The sequence below is a fragment of the Eulemur rufifrons genome, chromosome 16 (genome assembly GCF_041146395.1).
Source record: "Eulemur rufifrons isolate Redbay chromosome 16, OSU_ERuf_1, whole genome shotgun sequence".
NCBI classification, from domain to species: Eukaryota; Metazoa; Chordata; class Mammalia; order Primates; family Lemuridae; genus Eulemur; species Eulemur rufifrons.
Window position 1 is genome coordinate 26,804,088 of NC_090998.1, and position 20,448 is coordinate 26,824,535.

At 40.1% G+C, this 20,448-nt stretch overlaps 1 protein-coding gene across 1 annotated transcript in view; it reads right to left on the reverse strand.

Moving 5' to 3' along the window:
- The window catches only part of TMTC1 (transmembrane O-mannosyltransferase targeting cadherins 1), a 253,695-nt gene that overhangs the window by 121,478 nt on the left and 111,769 nt on the right, over nt 1-20,448 (reverse strand). Inside the window, exons 6-7 of the mRNA XM_069490420.1 lie at nt 15,404-15,485; nt 14,500-14,603 (exon numbers count right to left, since the gene is read on the reverse strand). Coding sequence (XP_069346521.1) covers nt 14,500-14,603; nt 15,404-15,485 — 186 coding nt within the window. The remainder of the gene's footprint in view (nt 1-14,499; nt 14,604-15,403; nt 15,486-20,448) is intronic.

Below are 20,448 nucleotides of genomic sequence, written 5' to 3' on the forward strand. Positions count from 1 at the left end.
AAACAGCATGCATCACACAGCACGCAATGAAGCTGCGCAGCCCTTTACATCCAACTCTTCATTTTCACCAAGAAAAAAATCAGAGCGTTTTCAGTGCAATAATATACATAGTATGATCATATTCTTTGCCTCTGTGAAAACTTTTCTGGCTAAGAAATAACACGAGCCTATCATACTTCCTTGCCCTTTCTAGGCAAGATGCCTGTGATAGGTACATATGAAAATCATGCACTGCAAAGCAGAAACATACAGCTCTCACTTGTTTTACATAAAAATGTTACTGATCAAAGGATCCTTCTTTTCCTTTCACCTACAAGATCCTTTATCAGTTCATAAATACAGGACATTGGGTCCACCACGCACAATGGCCTCATCTTAGGAAGAGCATTTGCCAACTGCTGTGGTTTGGATGTTTGTTCCCCAAAACCTCATGTTGAAATCTGATCCCCAAGGTTGGTGGTGGGGCCTAAAGAAAGGTGTTTGAGGCATGGGGTGTACACCCCTCATGAATAGATTAATGTCCTGGGGTGGGGGTTGGTAAGTGAGTTCTCACTTTGTTGGTTCCCACAGGATGTGGTTTTTAGAAACAGTCTGGCACTTCCTCCCTCTCTCTCTTGCTTCCTGCCTCTCCATGTGATCTCTGCACAAGCTGGCCCCTTCCCCTTCCACCACCAGTGGAAGCAGCCAAAAGACCTCACCAGAAGCAGATGCTGGCACCATGCTCCTTACATAGCCTGTGGAACTGTGAGTCAGATAAATCTCTTTTCTTTATAAATTACCCAGCTTCAGGTATTCCGTTATAGCAACATACAATTGGACTAAGACACCAACACCGTCAATACACCAGCCTCAGCGTGAAACACCTTTCCCACCAGAGTGGAGCACCCTACCCTGCCCTGACTCTACCCACACTGCTAGGTTTTGGTGAGCTGTGCTCCCTCCTCCCAGGCTGCTGCCTATTTTCATCCTCACAACTCCTGCATCACCCCCAATGTGCCAAGGCGTCTCCACGGCCTCACTATGGCCCAGCCATGACAGGCCTATGCAGGTATTACCTGCTTAGTATTGTCACGGGCATCTTCCTCCTCTGCCTATAACCTTCTGCAGGGCAATCTGAAAAAGCTGCCTTGTGCACTAACCTGCACTACTGTTCTCAATGACAGGGAACCTGCACTTGAACTCAATACTGAGAAATTATTCTGTGTACTATTCTAGGCGCTGCAAGGTATGAGATCTAGCCCTGCCCTCCACAAGGGCATTTTCCCTGCATTTACGGTGAAAACACATACACACGTTACACAGTTGGGTAACAGTGTAATACAAATATCAAATTTCAATAGAGTACTAAGAAATGACAGATTAATGAAATATGGAAGATTAAGGGAAGACATTCTAGATCTCCATGGAATTTAAATAGGTGAAGAGATGTGAAAGGGAGAGTCCAGGCAGGGCCACCAAATAAAAATGGCTCCAAATCATAAATGAACATGACACTTTCTAAGAACAGTTACAAGTACAGTATTAAAAATGTATAATATAAACCGTTACAAAATGACTCCCCCTGGATGGTCTAAAATAAAAAATATCATGTCGAGCATTGGTGAAGTCGTGGAGCAATTGGAACTTTGAAACACTACAGCAAACTGATTAAACCACTTTGGAGAACTGCAGGCGGTTTCATGAAAGCAAAGTAAATGCATACTTCATGAATTAGCAATTCTACTCCTAAGTTTACACCCAAGAGTACTGCACACATATACTTAACAAAAGACAGTTTAAAAGATTGTTCTTAGCAGCATTATTCTTAACACCCCAAAACTAGAAACAACCTGAATGTCTATCTACAATAGAATCAATACATGCATGGTAGAATACCCACACAACAGAAACTATTCAGCAATGGGAATGAATGCAACAACCTCGGTGAACCTCATAATGGGAACATGCAACAAAAACAGAGGACACGAAAAGGCAGTCAAGGAAAACTATGTGTAGACAAAGACATGGATGATGTAGAATGTGGTCTACCACCCTCATCCCCTTGCTCCTCAGTGACAATAAAGTAGACGGTGCCAGAGAAGTGCTGTGACCCCTCCATGAGGCATTCCAAGGCCAGGACCCATCAGTAGTACTGCACACTTGCTGCTTCCAGACCTGGGAATAGACATGGCAAGACCATTTCCAAACACTTAACGAAATAAGAAGAGAGATGCAAACAACTCTCTGACCACCTTCTCGGGTTTTGTTAAACTCTTCTGGTGTGTAAGAACCACTGGTCCAATTAAATCAGCTCCATTAAAGGTAGGGATTATTTTAAAAGTTCCCAGAAGAATCGAAAGACAGGAAAGTCAGAGTAAAACCAGGCTACTTAGGAACAAAATCCAAGCAGCCACAAGAAAGAAGGGCAGCGCCCTCCCTTCCAGCCGCAGGCCTCCTGCATGGCCACCCTGCTGCTCGCGGCATGTGCTGCACCCCCGCCCTGCTCAGGGGCTTCTTGTGCTTGCTCACGACTGACCGAGGCTGGAGTGTGGTCATCGGGGCTGCCCCTGGCCTCTCCCTTTCTCTCCTCCTCACACACCTGTCACTTCAGTCTTCACAGCCAGTTGCCTCAGCCTCAGGTTTCAAATTCCTGAAAGCAGCACCTGCCGGGCTCACCTCATCTTCTGGAATCAACTCTCACAGGTGGCTGAACTCCAGCTCCCCCAGATTCTCCAGGTCTCAGTATAGAAGTCACTTCCCCAGACAAGTCTTCCTAGTCACAGCCCCTCCCCAGCCAGGCTGGTGTCCCACAGCACCGGGCCCTAGTGCACTGCCCCGTAACTGCCCATTACTGTGCCTGTCCAGCCCCGGGAGCAGTGACCCTGCCGTGTGCGTAGTTATCTCCCCAGCACCTAGTTTGTTACATAAATGGATTCTGTGAGTTTAAAAAAAAATCAACCTGATTTTAAAATAATGCCTAAAAATCTGGAAATATTTGTATTTTATACTTTTATTTTAGCCCAAGGCAACTATGTATTTTACTACAATCCAATAAAAGATCTAGATACCTGCTAGGCTTGCAGGTGTTCAGGGATGTAGCTGAAGGGCCCAGACTGAAGATTCTGCCCCCTTTGTCAGCCAGGGCTGTGCAAGCTCATGGCACACCACGAAATACAGAGGAACATACCAGTAAAGGCACTCCTCTCTCACACAAGCATCATCATAAAGCTATGCCAAGCTTATTTTTTCTTATTTTGCATTAAACCGCAACGAATATAGTTTAAACAAGAATTCTTGATACCATGGATAAATTATAAAGTAAATTTGAAATGTCATTAAGTCTGCCTGACCTTTAAAATATGCCATTAATACAGTTATCTTATTAATAGAGGCAGCTTCATCACAGTAGAAAAAATGAAATGCAACATCTAAGACTGCTAGCAACTTCTTATCCATACACTTGCAAAAAAGCAAATAGCATTTCTGCAAAATAAATACTTGGTTCATATCTTCCCTAAGGTCTCCTTCTCACTCTAAACATTTAACAACATCTTTATTTCAAACAAATATACTTTCTCTCATTGAGCTCAAGTTCAACATCCATTCGGCAAACTTGTACCGACTGCTGCCTATGAACCACGTTCAGGTTTCCACACAAGAAACCTGTTGGTCTATTCATGAACTGTATCCAGGAATATTAAAAATCCTGTTAACATGAACAGTTTCATGTGCAATGCTAGTAAAGCATGTGCACAGGCAGATTATCTGGTAACAGCAAAATCCCTATGAAGCGGGTGTTACCCTCATTCTGGCAGCAAAGAAAGTAGCCTTAAAGAGGCTGTGACTTGTACAATGTCCTACTGCAAGCACACGGCAGAGCCTGCACACACTGTAGGGTTTCCTGGCTCCAGATACAATTCTCCACTGCATCAAAAAGTCTTCCATTAGCATTTCTTTATTAATGTGGAGAAATGAAAGGAAATAAGGCAGGTGAAACGCTGGTGTTTGGTGGAGAAGCATCTGCCTGAGACCTTGAACACCGCAGCCCGCCTGAGCCTGAGCTTTCGTGCAGTTCAAGCAGAGCTGACATAAACTTAAAATCCATCTATAATCTCCTCTAACAGCACATCAGACTGACAACTGCACCACTGAAAATGTTTATTAGAGCATCGCACAACAAGAAATAGAAATGTTTAAATAAAAGCTTCAGCTTGGCGGTTTTTTTCTGTGTGAAAAGCAATTTTTGCCTGTATGTTTCAATGCTAGCAGAAAATAAAAGAAGTGTCCCTTCAACTGTCATCAGCCTCTCAGGGACTTAAGACTGTAATGAAACAGATGTGTAGATGTAAAGATGAGATAGTTTTCTTCAACATGTAAGATACCAATATGTGATCAAGATCAGCGTTTTCCAACAACTGATCCCTAGTCCCGAGATCACGCTGCTACTCCCACAAGGTCCCCCTGACTGTCTCCTCCTACCCCTTCCTGGTGTTTCTCCCCTTCATTCCAAGTGCCCAAGACAAATTAGATAAATTACTGCCACACGGTGTCATTTTAGTCTGGAAAACTACACTCGATGATCTTGATAACCTCATTCATCCCCAAGAAGCTATTTTTCTATGAACATAATACAAAAACACAGTGGGGGCGGCACCCCCCTGTAGAGAGCCTTTCGGCTACAGAGATCACAAGTTTTACCCATGGGTCTCAAAACATGTGGCCCAGAAACATGTAGGCAGCTGGTCCAGTACACACTGTGACTGATTGTGACCTGCTCAATCAGAATTTCTGTGAGATAAACCAGAAAGTCTTTATTTTAAGCACGCTTCCTTGAGTGGTTCTCCTATTCACTCTGGTTGGACAATAACGGCTTTAAAAAACAAACAAACAAAAAAAAAACAGAATAACTTTAGCTTCATTTTTTAAAAAAAGCATGTTTTAAGGGCCTCCTATAAATATGTTTTGAAGGCCCTGCTGGTTGCTGAAGCAGAACAGAACAATTCATTTTGCACAGCTCTCTTTAAACACACAATGTATTATTTTTAAAAAATAAAAATTTTAATTCAACGAACATTTATTCAGAGTTGATTATGAGATAGTCCCCCTGTTAAGGGCTTCAAGGGATACAACCAATAGGAAGACAGGAAGTAATAATCAAAGTCTTAAGGTTTTGTGCCTCTTTGAAGCCATCAGCTGAAAATGGAAAGACAGAGAAAGAAAACTCTTTAGAATCTGGAAGATGTTGAGTTTTATCTTAATCTTATTATTTCCTATCTTGATCTTTTCCTACAAGGTAACACAAGCCTTGCCTACATTTCTGAACAGCAGAAAGACCTATCCACCAAAGCCAATCTATTCTAGCTGCTTATCCAGGACCACATCTCTGGAAAAATACGATGCTGTGAGGGGGACCTTTATATCCTTTCAGTGAAAAGCCTATGTGAGCCAGGTGCGGTGGCTCCAGCACTCTGGGAGGCCAAGGCAGGAGGATTGCTTGAGCTCTGTAGTTCGAGACCACCCTGAGCAAGAGTGAGACCCCATCTCTATAAAAATAGAAAAATTAGCCGGGTGTAGTGGTGTGTGCCTGTGGTCCCGGCTACTCAGGAGGCTGAGGCAGGAGGATCACTTGAGCCCAGGAGTTTGAGGTTGTTGTGAGCTACACGGACGTCACTGCACTCTACCCAGTAAGACAGAGGGAGACTCTGTCTCAAAAAAAAAAAAAAAAAAAAAAAAAAATCCTATGTGATCTATTTCTTGAATATGAAAAACAACCATTTTCAATATTATAAAGGCAACACATCTTCCATCAAGTTTACACTTCTCTTTGTCCTGTCCCCTTCAAATCTGGTAAGACAAAAGGCAATTACTAGGTGGCAGAGTGCGGCCTTAATAGTGGGAAGCTGTTATTGCTACTGCGGGTGCCAGCCCTATGCAGAAGCCCTTCTTAACTCAGGCTTTTGTTTTTATCCTTAATCCTTGATTTACAAGAGTGAATATCAAGGTACCACATTTCTAAAGGTACTTATAGAAGCAGAAGAGTAAATCCAGAGCTAAAAGACACTTTTGACAGGACAAGTTACACATAAAGGTGGCTCCACCACCTTTCTAGAGAAGGAAATGGACATTGATACCATTAAGACCTACACTGTACTGAATTTGTATTTTGTCATATATGTAATTAACCAGATATTCCACAGTATAAATTCCATCATTTTCAAGGAAACATTGTGTGGCTTTTATGAAGTTACAGGTAAGCAGAACCTTGAAGATATTTTTGAAGACAGAAAATTGGGCAAGGCATTGGGGGTTGAGAGTGTGTAACTGATAGTTACAGTCAAATTTCTGGTGCTCAGAGTGGCGTACCAGGAGTGTTACCCTCTCAGAAGGGTAGCTCAACAAGGCTCATCCTTTGTAAGGATGCTAAGTGTAATCCGGGTCACCATTCATTTATTCAACAATGTTCTCAGGAGTTACTTTGTACCCAGCTCTGAGCCAAAGCCTAGTAAGACCATGAGATAATTTTAAGGGCCGCCAGGGAGCTGTTATGCACAGGGCTATAAGCAAAACTATTTAGTACCCTAAGTCTGCTTCTACAGCATCTTCCTACTAAACTTTCTGACTTCGACTTCTGTGAACTGGTCACCTCTCTTCTTGAGGCAGATACCCAGGCCCTCAGGGCATCTGAGCACCTATCCTAGAGCTGCTTTGTTCTCACCTGCAAAACCTCCAGGTTCTCTCTCAGTTCCCACGTCAAACTCCCATTCTTTCAGTGACCAGATCTTGGCTAAATGTTAAGAAAAAAAAATAACCTGCTTGAAGCAATTCGCATGACCATATAAATAATTAAGTGCCCAGGCTGGAAGAGGGAAGCAATCACTATGAGTTTTATATCAGGGAATCCTTTTCAAAAGAGCTGGTGTTTATCTGAGCCTTCATGAACACGTAGGACTAAGACCTGGAAAAAGATGTTGTAAATAAACAGAATGGATGGGAATCTATGTGGGCCCCGGGATTCTGAGGTGTTCAGTTCGTGGTTCATGAAACAGACTTGAGGACCCTTACTGATGTATGTAAATATACAGGGAGAAAGACATTATTAAAGAAGCTAGATGTAGCATTTCTCTTAGGGAGAAAATGATCTTTTTAATTGTTTTAAAGGAAAACACCATCACAGGCCGTATCAAACACAAAGCTGTGTATTCATCAAGTCTGTTTAACTTTCCTCGGAGGCACATGGGGAGGGCATTTCCCAGCCCCCTTGCGTTCAGCAGGGCACGTGACTACCTGGCCAACAAGTCTGGGCAGAGGTGATATGGGTCTCTTGAAGCTGAAACACTTATGCACTGCCGTTATGCCCTTAATATCATCATTTAATATTTGATGATCTTAAAGAATTATAAGTATAGTTACACTATATACTTATTGATACTATATCTGGCGCTCGTTTCAAACAGTTCAGTGGTGGGTCAGGAAAAATGGGAGGGATCAGAAGTGGGTGGAGGTATTGATGAAACAAGGTTGAGCACAGTTGATAAATGCCAAAACTGGGTGACAGGGGCACACATGGTGGTTCCTTATACTATTCTCTGCTCTTTTGTACTATGTATTGGAAAGCTTGAACATAAGAAGTGTGGGGCCCTCCAGCTTTCTCTTTCTCTGCCACACTGACTGAGCCATGCCAGACAGCAGGATCGTAAAGCGCAAGCAGCTCAGAAGCCAGAATTACCGCATGGAAGACAGCTTCCCTAGAGGACGGCAGGATCCGCAGCAGCTTCCTGTGAACAAAAATTAAACCTTTTCATGCTGTCATTTTTATTGAAGAGATTGTTATTACCTCAGCATAGCCTAGTCTCACCCAGTGATAATTTAGTCAGGGATGGCCTATATAGTCCGGGGCTGTGTAAGAAATTATCAGGAATTCGGACGGAGGAAGAACAGAAGAGAAAAGAGGTAGGCCTACGCAAATAACCGAGGCAACAGACTTGCCAAAAAAGTCAGCCAAGGAGAAATCCCAGCGGCAGAGTTGCTGCAGGACTTTGTGTATGGCGATTACTATAAATTATCTGTGGCATGATTCTGCAGTGTAGCTCTGCTTGTCCCAACACTTGGGTAAAGTCTCTCATACACAAATGCCTTATGCGAGTGGTATTTTAGGGGATATTAACATGAAAGGTCTATGCCCTGTAACTTGGTTGGCACAATAAAAGAGAATGAGAGTGACCACAGGTAGTGTAACCTGGGTCAGACAGAGAGTTTAGCAGGAAAGATAAAATGAAATGGGAGATGCCCAGGAGAATATAAGGCTCTAGGCAAGCATAAAAATCCCGGGGAGGGCAATGGACAGCCCAGCACATGGGAAAGGATTTGAACCAGTTTTATTTAAATCTCAGAAGGGAAGACCCAAGATGAAATTGGAGTTCCATAACTACATGCATGTTAAGCACATCACTGCATTCTGTGGGTCACTCTTATGACAGAGCAGGGTTCTTCTGCAAGGGCTTACAATAGGATGAGTCACACTATTTTCTCCATACTAGAGTGTACAAAGCATGTCCACTTGAAAATGTCTTCGTGACAAAAAGCAAAGCAAGAATAGATCCAGAGATGGTAGCTGGCAGTGGCCTTCAGAAACAAAGGGTAAATGTAGGTTTTATGTCCATAGAAGCAACAGATCCATGAAAGTAGTGTTAATCAACCTATCATACACTAAACAATTATTGTGGCTCTCTCCTATGCTCAGCACTTTTTATCTGCCAGAGATAAAAAGAAAGGTAAGATATGGTTTCTGCCATCGAGAAATTCACATCTAAATGGGAAAGAAAAATTGGTCAAGAGTCTATAATAATAAAGTGTAACAAGATAGAAGAAAAATATATCTTCAAGAGTGAGTAAAAAGGATCAGGCAAGATCTTCTAGAAACAATAGACAAAGAAAGAAGGAAAGGGCATTATAGAACTGAGAAGCAGCAGGTGAAAAGGCTCAGAGGTGAAAAGGAAAAAAAAAAGGAAAAAAAAGCCAGTGCGGCTAATGTGTGAGGTTAGGAACAAATGGCAGAGGTGTCAAGAGATGTGTGTATGGGGAAGAGCAATGGCCAGATTCCTTACTCTTTATCTCAAACGGTGTAGGAAATCACTGACTTGTAGCTATGAGGCCAGCTAGAAATACCGTGTGGGAACAGCGTGGAGGACGCATTGGAGGAGAGCAAACTGTACGAAGACAGACAAGTTAGGAAGCTATTTCAGCAATGCAGACGAGAGACCATGAGGATCTTAATGAAGATGGCAGCAGTGGGGATGGAGGTAAGTGAACAAATTCTAATGATTAAGAAGATGAAAGTTACAGGATTGGGCGGTGGCTTGGATGTGAGGAATGAAAGAATGGAAGTCAATCACCACTGCCAGGTTATTGGGCTTGGACAACTGGGTGACAGTTGGGCCTGGGGGGAACTTGCTTGTCAAGAGAAAGTTGTGCAATCAAGATACAATGTCTCCTCTGTTCTTTAGCTTCTAATTACACTTTCTTCTCGAGTGGAAAGTAGAATCATTTACAATTCAATGGCATGCCATTCAATTGATCCACACAGTCTCAATTAATTACAGGTTAGAAAAGTTATCGATCAATCACAAAGAATTGACTGACAGCTAATGAAACCTGAATATCTGGGTTAAAATGGAAAGGTTAAAGATTAAGGGCCTTGTTACCAGTGTATCTTAAACAACAATGAGTTCCAATACTGTGACAAATCTATAATACCTTGTAGCTTCACATACCTAATGGTCAAGAATATGAAGTCAAATTCTAAATGGCTTGCAAATCACTATTTACCATAAACTATATCAAAGCACAGTTTTAAATATATTGAAAACACAATTCTCACAAAAATACACAGTGAGAAAACTAAAGGTTTGTATAACTCATTAATATGGGAAGCAGATACTTGACAAAGACAGCTCAAAAGAGAATCTGAGTTAGGCAAAGCCTTCTTAGATTTCACGTTGAAAGCACAAGCAACAACAAAAACAGATAAACCGGACTTCATCAAAATAAAAAACTTTTATGATAAAAAGGACATCATCAAGAAAGTAAAATGACAACATATAAAAGGAAGATAATGTTTATAAATTATAAATCTGATAAAGGATGTGTATCTAGAATATACAAAGAGAACTGTTACAATTCAATAATAAAAAGACAAATAATCCAATTAAAAAGTGAACAAAGGACCTGAATAGACATTTCTCTAAAGAAGATCGCAAAATGGTCAATATGCATATGAAAAGATGCTTAACATCATTATCCATTAGGGAACTATAAATCAAAACCACCAAGAGATACCATTTCACATCCATTAGTATGGCTATAAAAAAAAAACAGACTGTCAAAAAGACAAGTGTTGGTGAGGTTATGGAGAAACTAAAACCTTCATATACGGCCGGTAGAAATGTAAGTAAAATGGTGCAACTGCTTTGGTAAACATCCTGGCATTCCTCAAAAACGCAGCAATTCCACTCCTGGGTACGTACTCAAGAGAAATGAAAACATACATCCACACAAAAACTTGTTCATGAATGTTCATAGCATTATTCATAACAGCCAAAAATGAGAAAACAACCAAAATGTTCATTTTTATGGAATAATAAAATGTATGATATATCCATATAATGGAACAATTTTTATTGGGGAATAAAAAGAAATTAGGTATTGCTATAAACTACAACATGGATGAACGCTGAAAACATGCTAAGTGAAAGAATCCAGTCACACAAAAAAACATATTATATGATCTCATTTATATGGCATGTTCAGAATAGGTAAATCTACAGAGACAGAAAGTAGACTGGTGGTTGTCTAGGGCTGGAGGACTGAAGTGAAATGGGGAATAACTGCTAATGGATATAGAATGTCTTTTTGGGGAGATAAAAACATTGTAAAATTCATTGTGGTGATGGTTGCACAACTCTGTGAGTATACTAAAAACCACTGAATTGTACGCTTTAATAGGAGAATCGTATGGAATGTAAATTATCTCAATAAAGCTATTACTAAAGTATATATAAGCGGAATATATAAAAAATAATATATGCATATAAAAACTGAATTCAGAAACTGGGATTTTCATAGTACATGCAAAAATAAAAAGGAATGAGCTTGGCAAATAACATACACATTTTTTTCAATGTGCTGGAAGGCAATAAAACTGTTACGTTTGAAGTTTTATTTTTCTACTAGAGAGAAAAGAAACCATCACAACTATCAGGTTTCTACTGTATTGTAAATTCTAAGACGACAGAGTTGTAAAATATAGTAAATAGCAAATAATAAGCCTACCAATGTTGCATTCCTCCAGGTTTGTCAGACAATGTTCTACATTACAGTGAAGGTCACACAGTCATCCTTTGTCTTGTTCCCATGTCTTAGAAATTTTGCTTAACAGAGGTTTCTCTAGAGCATAGCACAACGATTTTGCATCTCAGTTTAGTTAAGCAGAAAATAACAGGGTATTTCTTCTGAGCCAAACACATGAAAATAGAAAATTTAAAGGAGAGGGAATCTCACAACTAAAATCACAAGAAATCGTTTGAGACAAAAGGAAGCTTGAACAAGCTACTCTTAAAAGCTATTAGGATTTTTGTAACACGTAATTAAAAACTACAATAACTACTAAATGGAAAGAGAGCTAGTCTGAAGACTCTCACCTGGTAATAGAGTAATTCATTATGCCTACTTTAAAAGAAGCAGAAATAATACTCAAAAGATAGAAGCAAAGACGCTACTGAACGATGTGTTAAGTTTATAACTCCAGTGAAGGAGGTGAGGCATCCGTGAGACAGACTGACACAGCCAAATGACAAGGCTGTGATTGGTACACAGTCACAGAGTCAGCCAAATCACAGCTAAATTGTACAGCTGAGAAGGAAAGAAAAACCAACAGAACTAGCAAATTGACCAAGGTAATCCACTTCAAGAATCAACAGCCTACCAGAAGTCAAAGAATTATGTAAACAGAGTAGAAACCTTATTCAGGAAAGGAATTGAAAACAATTTTCTGGATGCTCAAAAGAGTCAATTCTAATGCCGCTATCTTAGAGGCATGTGAAAAGCCATTCAAAACAACTGTCACTGAAATGTCCCTGGGTATCTATGTATTTTAAGTTTGAAATACAAGAACAGAAAGATGTTTTTTAAAAGAATGGAGAAGAAGAATATAAAGGTGTGGGTAATAGGATATTCTATTCCATCACTTTTTATTAAGTGAATTGCCTGAGTTATAGTCACTTGGATGGATTGATTCATAGACAGAAAGTGCTGGACAAAATATGTACCAGACCCCTAATTTTGCCAAAGTTTCCACCAAAGAATTTTTTGGCCACCAGCAAGGAAACAAATGTGATCTATTATAATATCCCTGGCAGCTAAGATGTCATAGCTAGGAGGGCAGTGAGTCAGATATCAAAGCCACCTTGTCCTAACACCAATGGCCTTCAGACAGGCACTTGTGTACTTACGCCAGAAGATATGGATGAAAAAAATTGGTTAGTGAGTTGACAGCAGTGTATTCTTGTTCTCCTTCATCTATCTCTTTCAACTGTACATTTTGGCTTTTGGAGACTGGTAATCTCACCAAACAGGCTGCATCGGACTATAAAGATTAGAACGGATGTTCAAATTCAGGAGACAAGAAATTGTGGAGCAAAACCAACTCAAAGCTAAAGCAAATGAAACCATCACGCAAGAATATGATCTGGCAAAGTTGGTTTTTCTCTTAAGGGCAGAGGTAGCTACTTAAGAAGCTACAGAACATGAAACAATTTATTAGTCAGCTATCACAGCTAAAAATATCTAGACAAGGAACCCTGGAGATTTGGAAAGCCAGAGAAAGATATCTAAAAAGGGCAAGTAGATTATAACATTAATAAGAAGCTGAGTTAGAGATGTCAAGCTTAATTAAAGGATTTATTAAACAACTATTTGGAAAACATCAGATATAAACAACAATTTTTAAAGGCTCTGGACTGCCAAGGAGTAAGCCAACACTAGAGGTTGGATATCACATTATTTCTGAAAGTATATTCAAGATCGGTTCAATACAAATATATGTTGGAAATAATGAAAACAACTGTGACATAGTTTTTATTATAAAAAGGTGTTAACCCAGTGGGAAGGTATCCTTTTTGAATGGGAAATAAAGAGACTAAAAAAAAGAAGAAAAGACTAGAAACAGTAAAGCAGAACATAAAAGGCAAAGTAAGTTGAAGCTAGAAGCTAAATGAGTGATATAAAGCAAAGATCACTGCCTGGAATGAAAACAAAATCAACAATCTGTTATCCCAAAGAGATAACAAGTAAACCAAAATATAAATGCTGTAGATCAAGGCTTAATTTAAGATTTATCAAATCTTGGCAAATACAAAAAAAGGCAAAGGTTACTATGATGAAAATGATATCAGATGACATTAAGACTATGAAAATTTAAGAACAGTGTACCTTACTTCTTAAAACATTATAGCTACAACATATTCTGAAGAAGTTATTAAAATTATCAAATATACTGTTATCTGAAAGCCCTGACTGTACGTACATCACAGCAGATTGAACAGATAAAAAATTAGAAACCCGTTCAATGAATTAGATACATCGATCACTATCACATCTTGACGCAATACCTCCAGAATTCTTGGGGACAAATGACAAGACAAAATTAGCTATGTATTAGCAAACTCTGCTGTGTCATTTCTGTCTGTTACATTAAACCACCCCACTGATTTTAATCTTACAAAAGGTTATGATGCCCAATAAAACTCTACACACCTCTCTGCACATTGTTCTACAACATTTGCCATATGGACCACTCCATAGATATTTATTACGGTTTGTTTGTCCCCACCAAATCTCATGTTGAAATTTAACCCCCAGTGTGGTGGTGTCAGGAGGTGGGGCCTAGAGGGACGTGTCTGGGTCTTGGAGCCAAACTCCTTGTGAATACATTAATGTCCTCCTGCAAGGGTGAGTTCTCACTCCATTAGTTCCCACTAGAACTGGTTGTTAAAAACAACCTGGCACCTCCCCTTTCTCTCTTCTTCCTTCCTCCTCTCTCGCCATGTGATCTCTGCACACGTCGCCTCCCCTGTGCCTTCTGCCAAGAGTGGAGCAGCCTGAGGCCCTCACCAAATGCCCAGTCTTCCAGCCAGCAGAATAGTGTGCCAAATAAACCTTTTTTCTTTATAAATTACCCAGCCACAGGTATCCCTTTAGGGCAACACGAACTAAGACAGTGCCCAATAAATACTTGTTGGATACAAAAATAGACACCACGTAAGAACAACAGCAATAATACTGCCAAAACAGCCTCACTTGTGCGAAAGAATTCCAAATGTATAGATTGTAGCTTCATTTCTCCCCACATGCTGGACAGAACACAATCCTTCTTTCCTCAAAATGCAAAGTCAACCTATGATTGAAGATTGCTGAAAACTATCTAATAAATATCAGATAAAGTTTATAAAACTTATTTCCACTGACCTTGTAAGAAGGTAAGGCGAAAATGAAGCTGGATTATCTTGCTCCGAGAAGAGGGGCATAGATCCTCCCATTATCCACAGGCGGAAGTACAAAACAACAATCACCTTCAGAGAACAAGAAGATCGGGTGAGACGGTCGCCAATAATCTCTACCCTCCTTGTATGTGCAGTCAGTTCCTCCTATCAGAAAATGGGGGCAATTGCCCCTCCCCTTAAATCCGGTTAAGTCTTGTGACTTGTATTGGCCACAAGAATGTCATAGAAGGTGTACTGTGTCAGTTCAGGGCCTAATCCCTGAGAGGTCCTACAGCTTCTGGTCTGTTCCATCAGAACCCAGCTGCCACACTGCAAGGAAGTCCTGGCTGCCTTAAAGAGAGAAGCCATGCGGAGAGGCCCTAGAGGATGGGATATCAGAGGGAGAGACCTCGTGGAGGACAACTGAGGTGACCTAGCCCAGGTGACAGCTGAATAAACTTGACTAAATAACCTCAGCCAAAAAATCGCAATGATTAGAAGAACCATCCATCTGAATGCTGCCCAAACTAAAGCATTTAGGGCAAATGTCTGGTGGTTGTATTTAAGTCACTACATTTTGGGGTGTTTTGTTATGCGACAATAGGTAACTGATAACAGGCAGGTTTGTGTTGCTTCCTTGAGACAGCTCAGCCTCAGCACGTGGAAAGGAACTTGTACAATACTATACTTCACATGGCTGTGTCACAAAGCTCACATATATCCAGAATGCTTTCATATATACCTTTCAATGCTTTGTAAACTTTTGATACTAAGATCATGTTATTGGAATCTATTGCTAATTCTATTAAATAATCTGGATCATGTCTCTGAGCCAAATTAAAGTGAAAACTATTCCTTATAAGATATTTCAAAAGTATATATATACTTACATAACTTATGACCAAAACGGCCCTTTTTAAAAATGGTCTCATGGTAAGCAGGAAATTTCTATTGCTGCTTGCTGTCAAATACCTGAAACAAGAAAGGAAAAAAATCTTAAATAAGTGTAAGAGTCTACCAGACATAACATTTCTCCTTTCAACGTGAAGATGGTGCAGTCCTGAAAAAGGCTGCAAAGGACCAAAGCTAAGAGCATGGCCTCTGGAACCAGAACACCTGGGATTCCAGTCCCCAGCTCTGCTTCCTACAGCCTGGGAGACCTCAGGCAAGTTTCTGAACCTCTTGCACAACTATTTTATAGAAAAGGGGTATAATAAGAGACCTACCTCACAGGAAAGTTGGGAGGAATAAATGAGATAACATATGGAACAGGACCTAGCACTGTTGGCTATAAATATTACTATCCCACCTAATCCCAAATAACCCAGTCATTCTGACAACAACATGGTTACACTGGTCACAGGATGATCTTAAATAAAATAAGAGTTTATTTACCTACTTAATGGAATTTGAGGGGTACAGTATCTTCTACCCATAAAATATCCCACAAATCTCTTGCTCCTAAAATAAGGAGGATACCAAGGTTGCATAAGGTTAAGTAATGTTTCCAAAGTAACAAAGTTGGTGAGCATCAGAATTAGAGCCCACCCATGTCCAACAAATAATTTTCTCACCTGCCTGTGGTCTTGGAACCAAAGTAGGTTACAAGAACATCAACTGCTAACGGGGCAGGAACTTGCGTGGACACTGCATCTGCCACAGCTCACTCACTTGCACAAAGTGGGAGCTCTAGATATCTACATGTAAGACATGCGGTTGGCTGGCTTTAATAAAGATGATGAAAGGGAAACAAGAGGAGCTATTAACAAGCCCCAACCAAAAACATAAAGTACGTCATCAGTCATTTTCACCTACATGCAAAATTCTATGTTGAAAGTACACAGTAGAAGAAAAAAGTTGAATCAAATCACATAAGCCAGCAAGCATCTCCCACCTCATCCTTATTTCCCCTGTTCCTTTCCATTTTTTACTTTTACTCTTTTTAATCCAATTTTTCTTCAAAGGGTTTCCCCCCAGCGTCTCTTAAAATGTGCATTAAAATTTGCATGCAATCTCTTTCCACAAGGGGAATGTTCTGTAAAAAGAGAAATCCTTTTGTAGGAACTGAATGGGTTAGTATCTCACAAAGAAAAGTCTCCCTTGAGGACTGCTTACAAAATAATATATGCAGGACCTCTGTATTGTAACACATGGCAATGTGAGGAGGTGAGAGCCTCACTCTTCCTTCTCACTTCCATTTTCCTCTTCCTGGTTCATAAAGAGTTGTAGAAGTAGCACATTCTCACATCTGGTCATTCAAGTATTTAATGAGTAGAAAAAAATGAGGAGCCCACACAACACAAAAGAGAGTCAGCTTTTAGCAAGCTCTGGACTGATCCATGCTCAAGCAATGCATTTAAAACCCTTTCTTCTCCCTTAGTTCCCAAAAGACAGCTGGCAAGGAGGAAGGCCAGAGGTGCTGTCGGCTCTCCCAACACAGGTGCACAGCTACTATCCCAAAATGGGCTGAAGGGAGTCCACCACTTCCTGACATTATACACAAGATTTTGTGTATGTTTGCACCAGCATAATTTTCTGGGACAAAATCTTTGGCTTTGATCTTCAGTGTCACCTGGGTCCGTGGTCCCAGAAGGGGAAAGCACTGCTGAGCATCCTTCTCAGCTCTGCCTCTACTGTGCCTACCGTTTTCAGGCCAACTCAACCAAGACCAGCTCTAGATATTTCTGCTATTCCTTTATAGGATGTGAGATAAATGGTAGCAGGAAGACAAAGAGAATGACAGAGTGGACAGGAAAAGGTGCTGGGGAGGGCTGGAGCTGCAATACATCTGAATGAAAAAAAAAGCACTTCCTGGGATGGTCTGCTTCTGGAACCTTCATTTCTCAAGTTCCCACTGCTGCTTATTTATTTTAAAATGGTGGAAAAATTAGAAGTGGTTTCCTTTTCCATAGAACAACAAAGCACAGAGTTTAGGATTTTTTTTCCCAATGTTAAACTTAGGTACATTCCCCATATTTGTTCCACTGAAAGCATGCTATCATGGTTATTTCAATGAGTTATATTTATAAGGTGTCCCTGCTTTAGAAATCCTTGGAAAAATTCCATTTCCTCAAGAAGTTAAGCTGAGGGCACCAAATAATTTACTCTTAAAATGTAGCATCCCAGAGCAATGAAAGCCTAGAGTGGTACAGAGGACAGTGGTTGGAAGAAAAAAAAATGACCTCTTTTCAAGATTTCTATTTCTAGTTATTGACCAATAGCAAAGGGGAAAATGAGCCAAAATGGCTTGGCCTCCTTTTTGGAACACTGTGTCAGAGGCTGAGATTCCTAATCTCAGACAGGGAGCACACTGAGGGCTAATTTTTTTCCATCTTTTCCTCCTCCCTCAACAAAACTGGACAGTAGAATTTTCTCCATCAGACTATGATATATAGTCTGTGAAGTAGAACCAAACAACAACAAATAATAATTAACAGTATTATGAACAATAAAACACAAATAAACAAACAATTAATCTATGCCAGACACTAATCTAAATGATTAATTGTAGTAACATATTTACCACTTACAATTCCATGAGGAAGAATCTTGTAATTTCTTTTTTCAAAAGGAAGAGACCAAAAAACTAGAAGTAATACTTAACTATTATGTTAGGTTCTTTCAGCTATTCATTTCAGTCATAAGATAAATTACCTGAAGTGCCTTACAAACATAATGCACTATGCAAATGCTATTGCTATCCCTAAGACTTTTCAACTTCAGTCAGGTGCTCCATTGTTTTCCTTGCAAAGCCAACACCAAAACCAAACCACTGGGGAAACCACTAGAATAAAAGCCAAGGATTTTATTTTATTTTTGTGCTCCCATCTACTTTGTCACATGATTTACAATAATTCTATAGAAGCTTCATTTCCTTCCTTCCTTCCTTCCTTCCTTCCTTTATTTAGAAACAGAATCTCTTCTCTGTCACCCAGGCTGGAGTGCCGTGGCATCATCATAGCTCATTGCAACCTCAAACTCCTGGGCTCAAGCAATCCTCCTGCCTCAGCCTCCCAAGTAGCTGGGACTGCAGGTGTGCACCACCATGCTCAGCTAATTTTTGTATTTTCTGTAGAGATGCTATCTCGCTATGTTGCTCAGGCTGGTTACAAGATTTTCTTCCTTTATTAATGAGAGTTGGCCTAAATGGTTTCAGGTCTAAAATACTGTGGTCCTTGGATGTTCTCACTAACTGATAACATCAACAATGACTGAAGAAAAAACAGAGAAACCTACCAATTTTCAAAAAAAGGAGAGTGTTAAGGGATTATGGAAGAAGCAATGTTAGTTGATCCTCTGCTTTGAATAGCTCCTTCATAATTTTCAGTTGCATATGAAAAAATAGCTTAACATTAGTTTGAGTTATTAATATTGTAAAACTGCATTTTTAACAACTGATTTTTGCCAAATAAAAGCAAAAAATCAAGGTTACTTACAATATATTCCCTAATTTATGCTACCACACACCCCAAATTTTTCATTAACATCCACCTTCTCAGTTGATCATGTTCAAGTATTCAAAATTAAATGTGACTTCTTCCTGAAGTTCACCCTCCATAGTTACTAAGTCCTCAAATCCTATTGAGAGATCTTAGCAGGGACAGAACAACCAGTCAATCTAAATCACCACCCACAATCTCGAGAGCTAAATAAACGTTTATGATAAGCCACTGACCTTTGTTAACACAGAATTATTGTGTCAATAGATAATTGATACATATAACAAAGTTTCTTTGTTTAGTCAAATTTGAGTCAGGCTCCTGAAACTCCTTCTAGACCCATCTGTGCAATTCATTGTTTTTTTTTGTTTTTTTTTTTTTGAGACAGAGTCTCGCTCTGTTGCCCGGGCTAGAGTGAGTGCCGTGGCGTCAGTCTAGCTCACAGCAACCTCAGACTCCTGGGCTTAAGCGATCCTACTGCCTCAGCCTCCCGAGTAGCTGGGACTACAGGCATGTGCCACCATGCCCGGCTAATTTTTTGTATATATATATTTTAGTTGGCCAGATAATTTCTTTCTATTTTTAGTAGAGACGGGGTCTCACTCTTGCTCAGGCTGGTCTCGAACTCCTGACCTCGAGCGATCCACCCGCCTCGGCCTCCCAGAGTGCTAGGATTACAGGCGTGAGCCACCGCGCCCGGCCTGTGCAATTCATTGTAAAATACAGTTTTAACAAGAGCCCTACAGCATAGCCAGAACCCCTAGTCTTGATATATCCGATCAACCTCCATATCTGATCTGGTTCCTCGTCCTCCACCATCCCCTGGCCTGATGTCTGATCACCTGGCCTGTCTTCAGCAAGAATCCTGTTAGGTCAGTTTAGCCAGAATCCCCCCTTATCCATGATGTTTTTTCTCAGCAATTTTCCATCCACGGGCCCCAATCCTGCTCCTTGGCTATAAATTCCCACTTGTCCATGCAGTAATCGGAATTGAACCCGAACTTTCTCCTATACTGCAAAATTCCATCAAAGTGGTCCCCATACCTACAGCAATAGTTCCCTTCACCTTTAGTAAAATTTTCCTTACTGTGCTTTAACAAGTGTCATTTAAATATTTTCTCTTTAACACATATAGCAAAATGATCAATAAATGCTTATTGACCCAAACACAATTTTAAAAATATTTCTCCTGCCTCCTCTCAACCCCTTTTATTTTTCTGTTGTTTTCCTTATCCTCTAGTGCTAGGCCAGAGAACAAAATAAAACTGCTCACAGCTTGGAGTGTGGACAGCAAGTTGGAAGAGGAAAACCACCTGGATGGTATTATTTCCCCTACTTTGAATCCTGATGATTTAAATGAAGATATTATATTAGATTTTCCAGTTCATCTTAGGATCTATAAATATCTGTTAATTTTTGCCTAAATGTCAGCTCCAGGCTGCAAAAATCTCAGATATGCCAATAAATTATATCAATAAATTATAAATAGCTATATA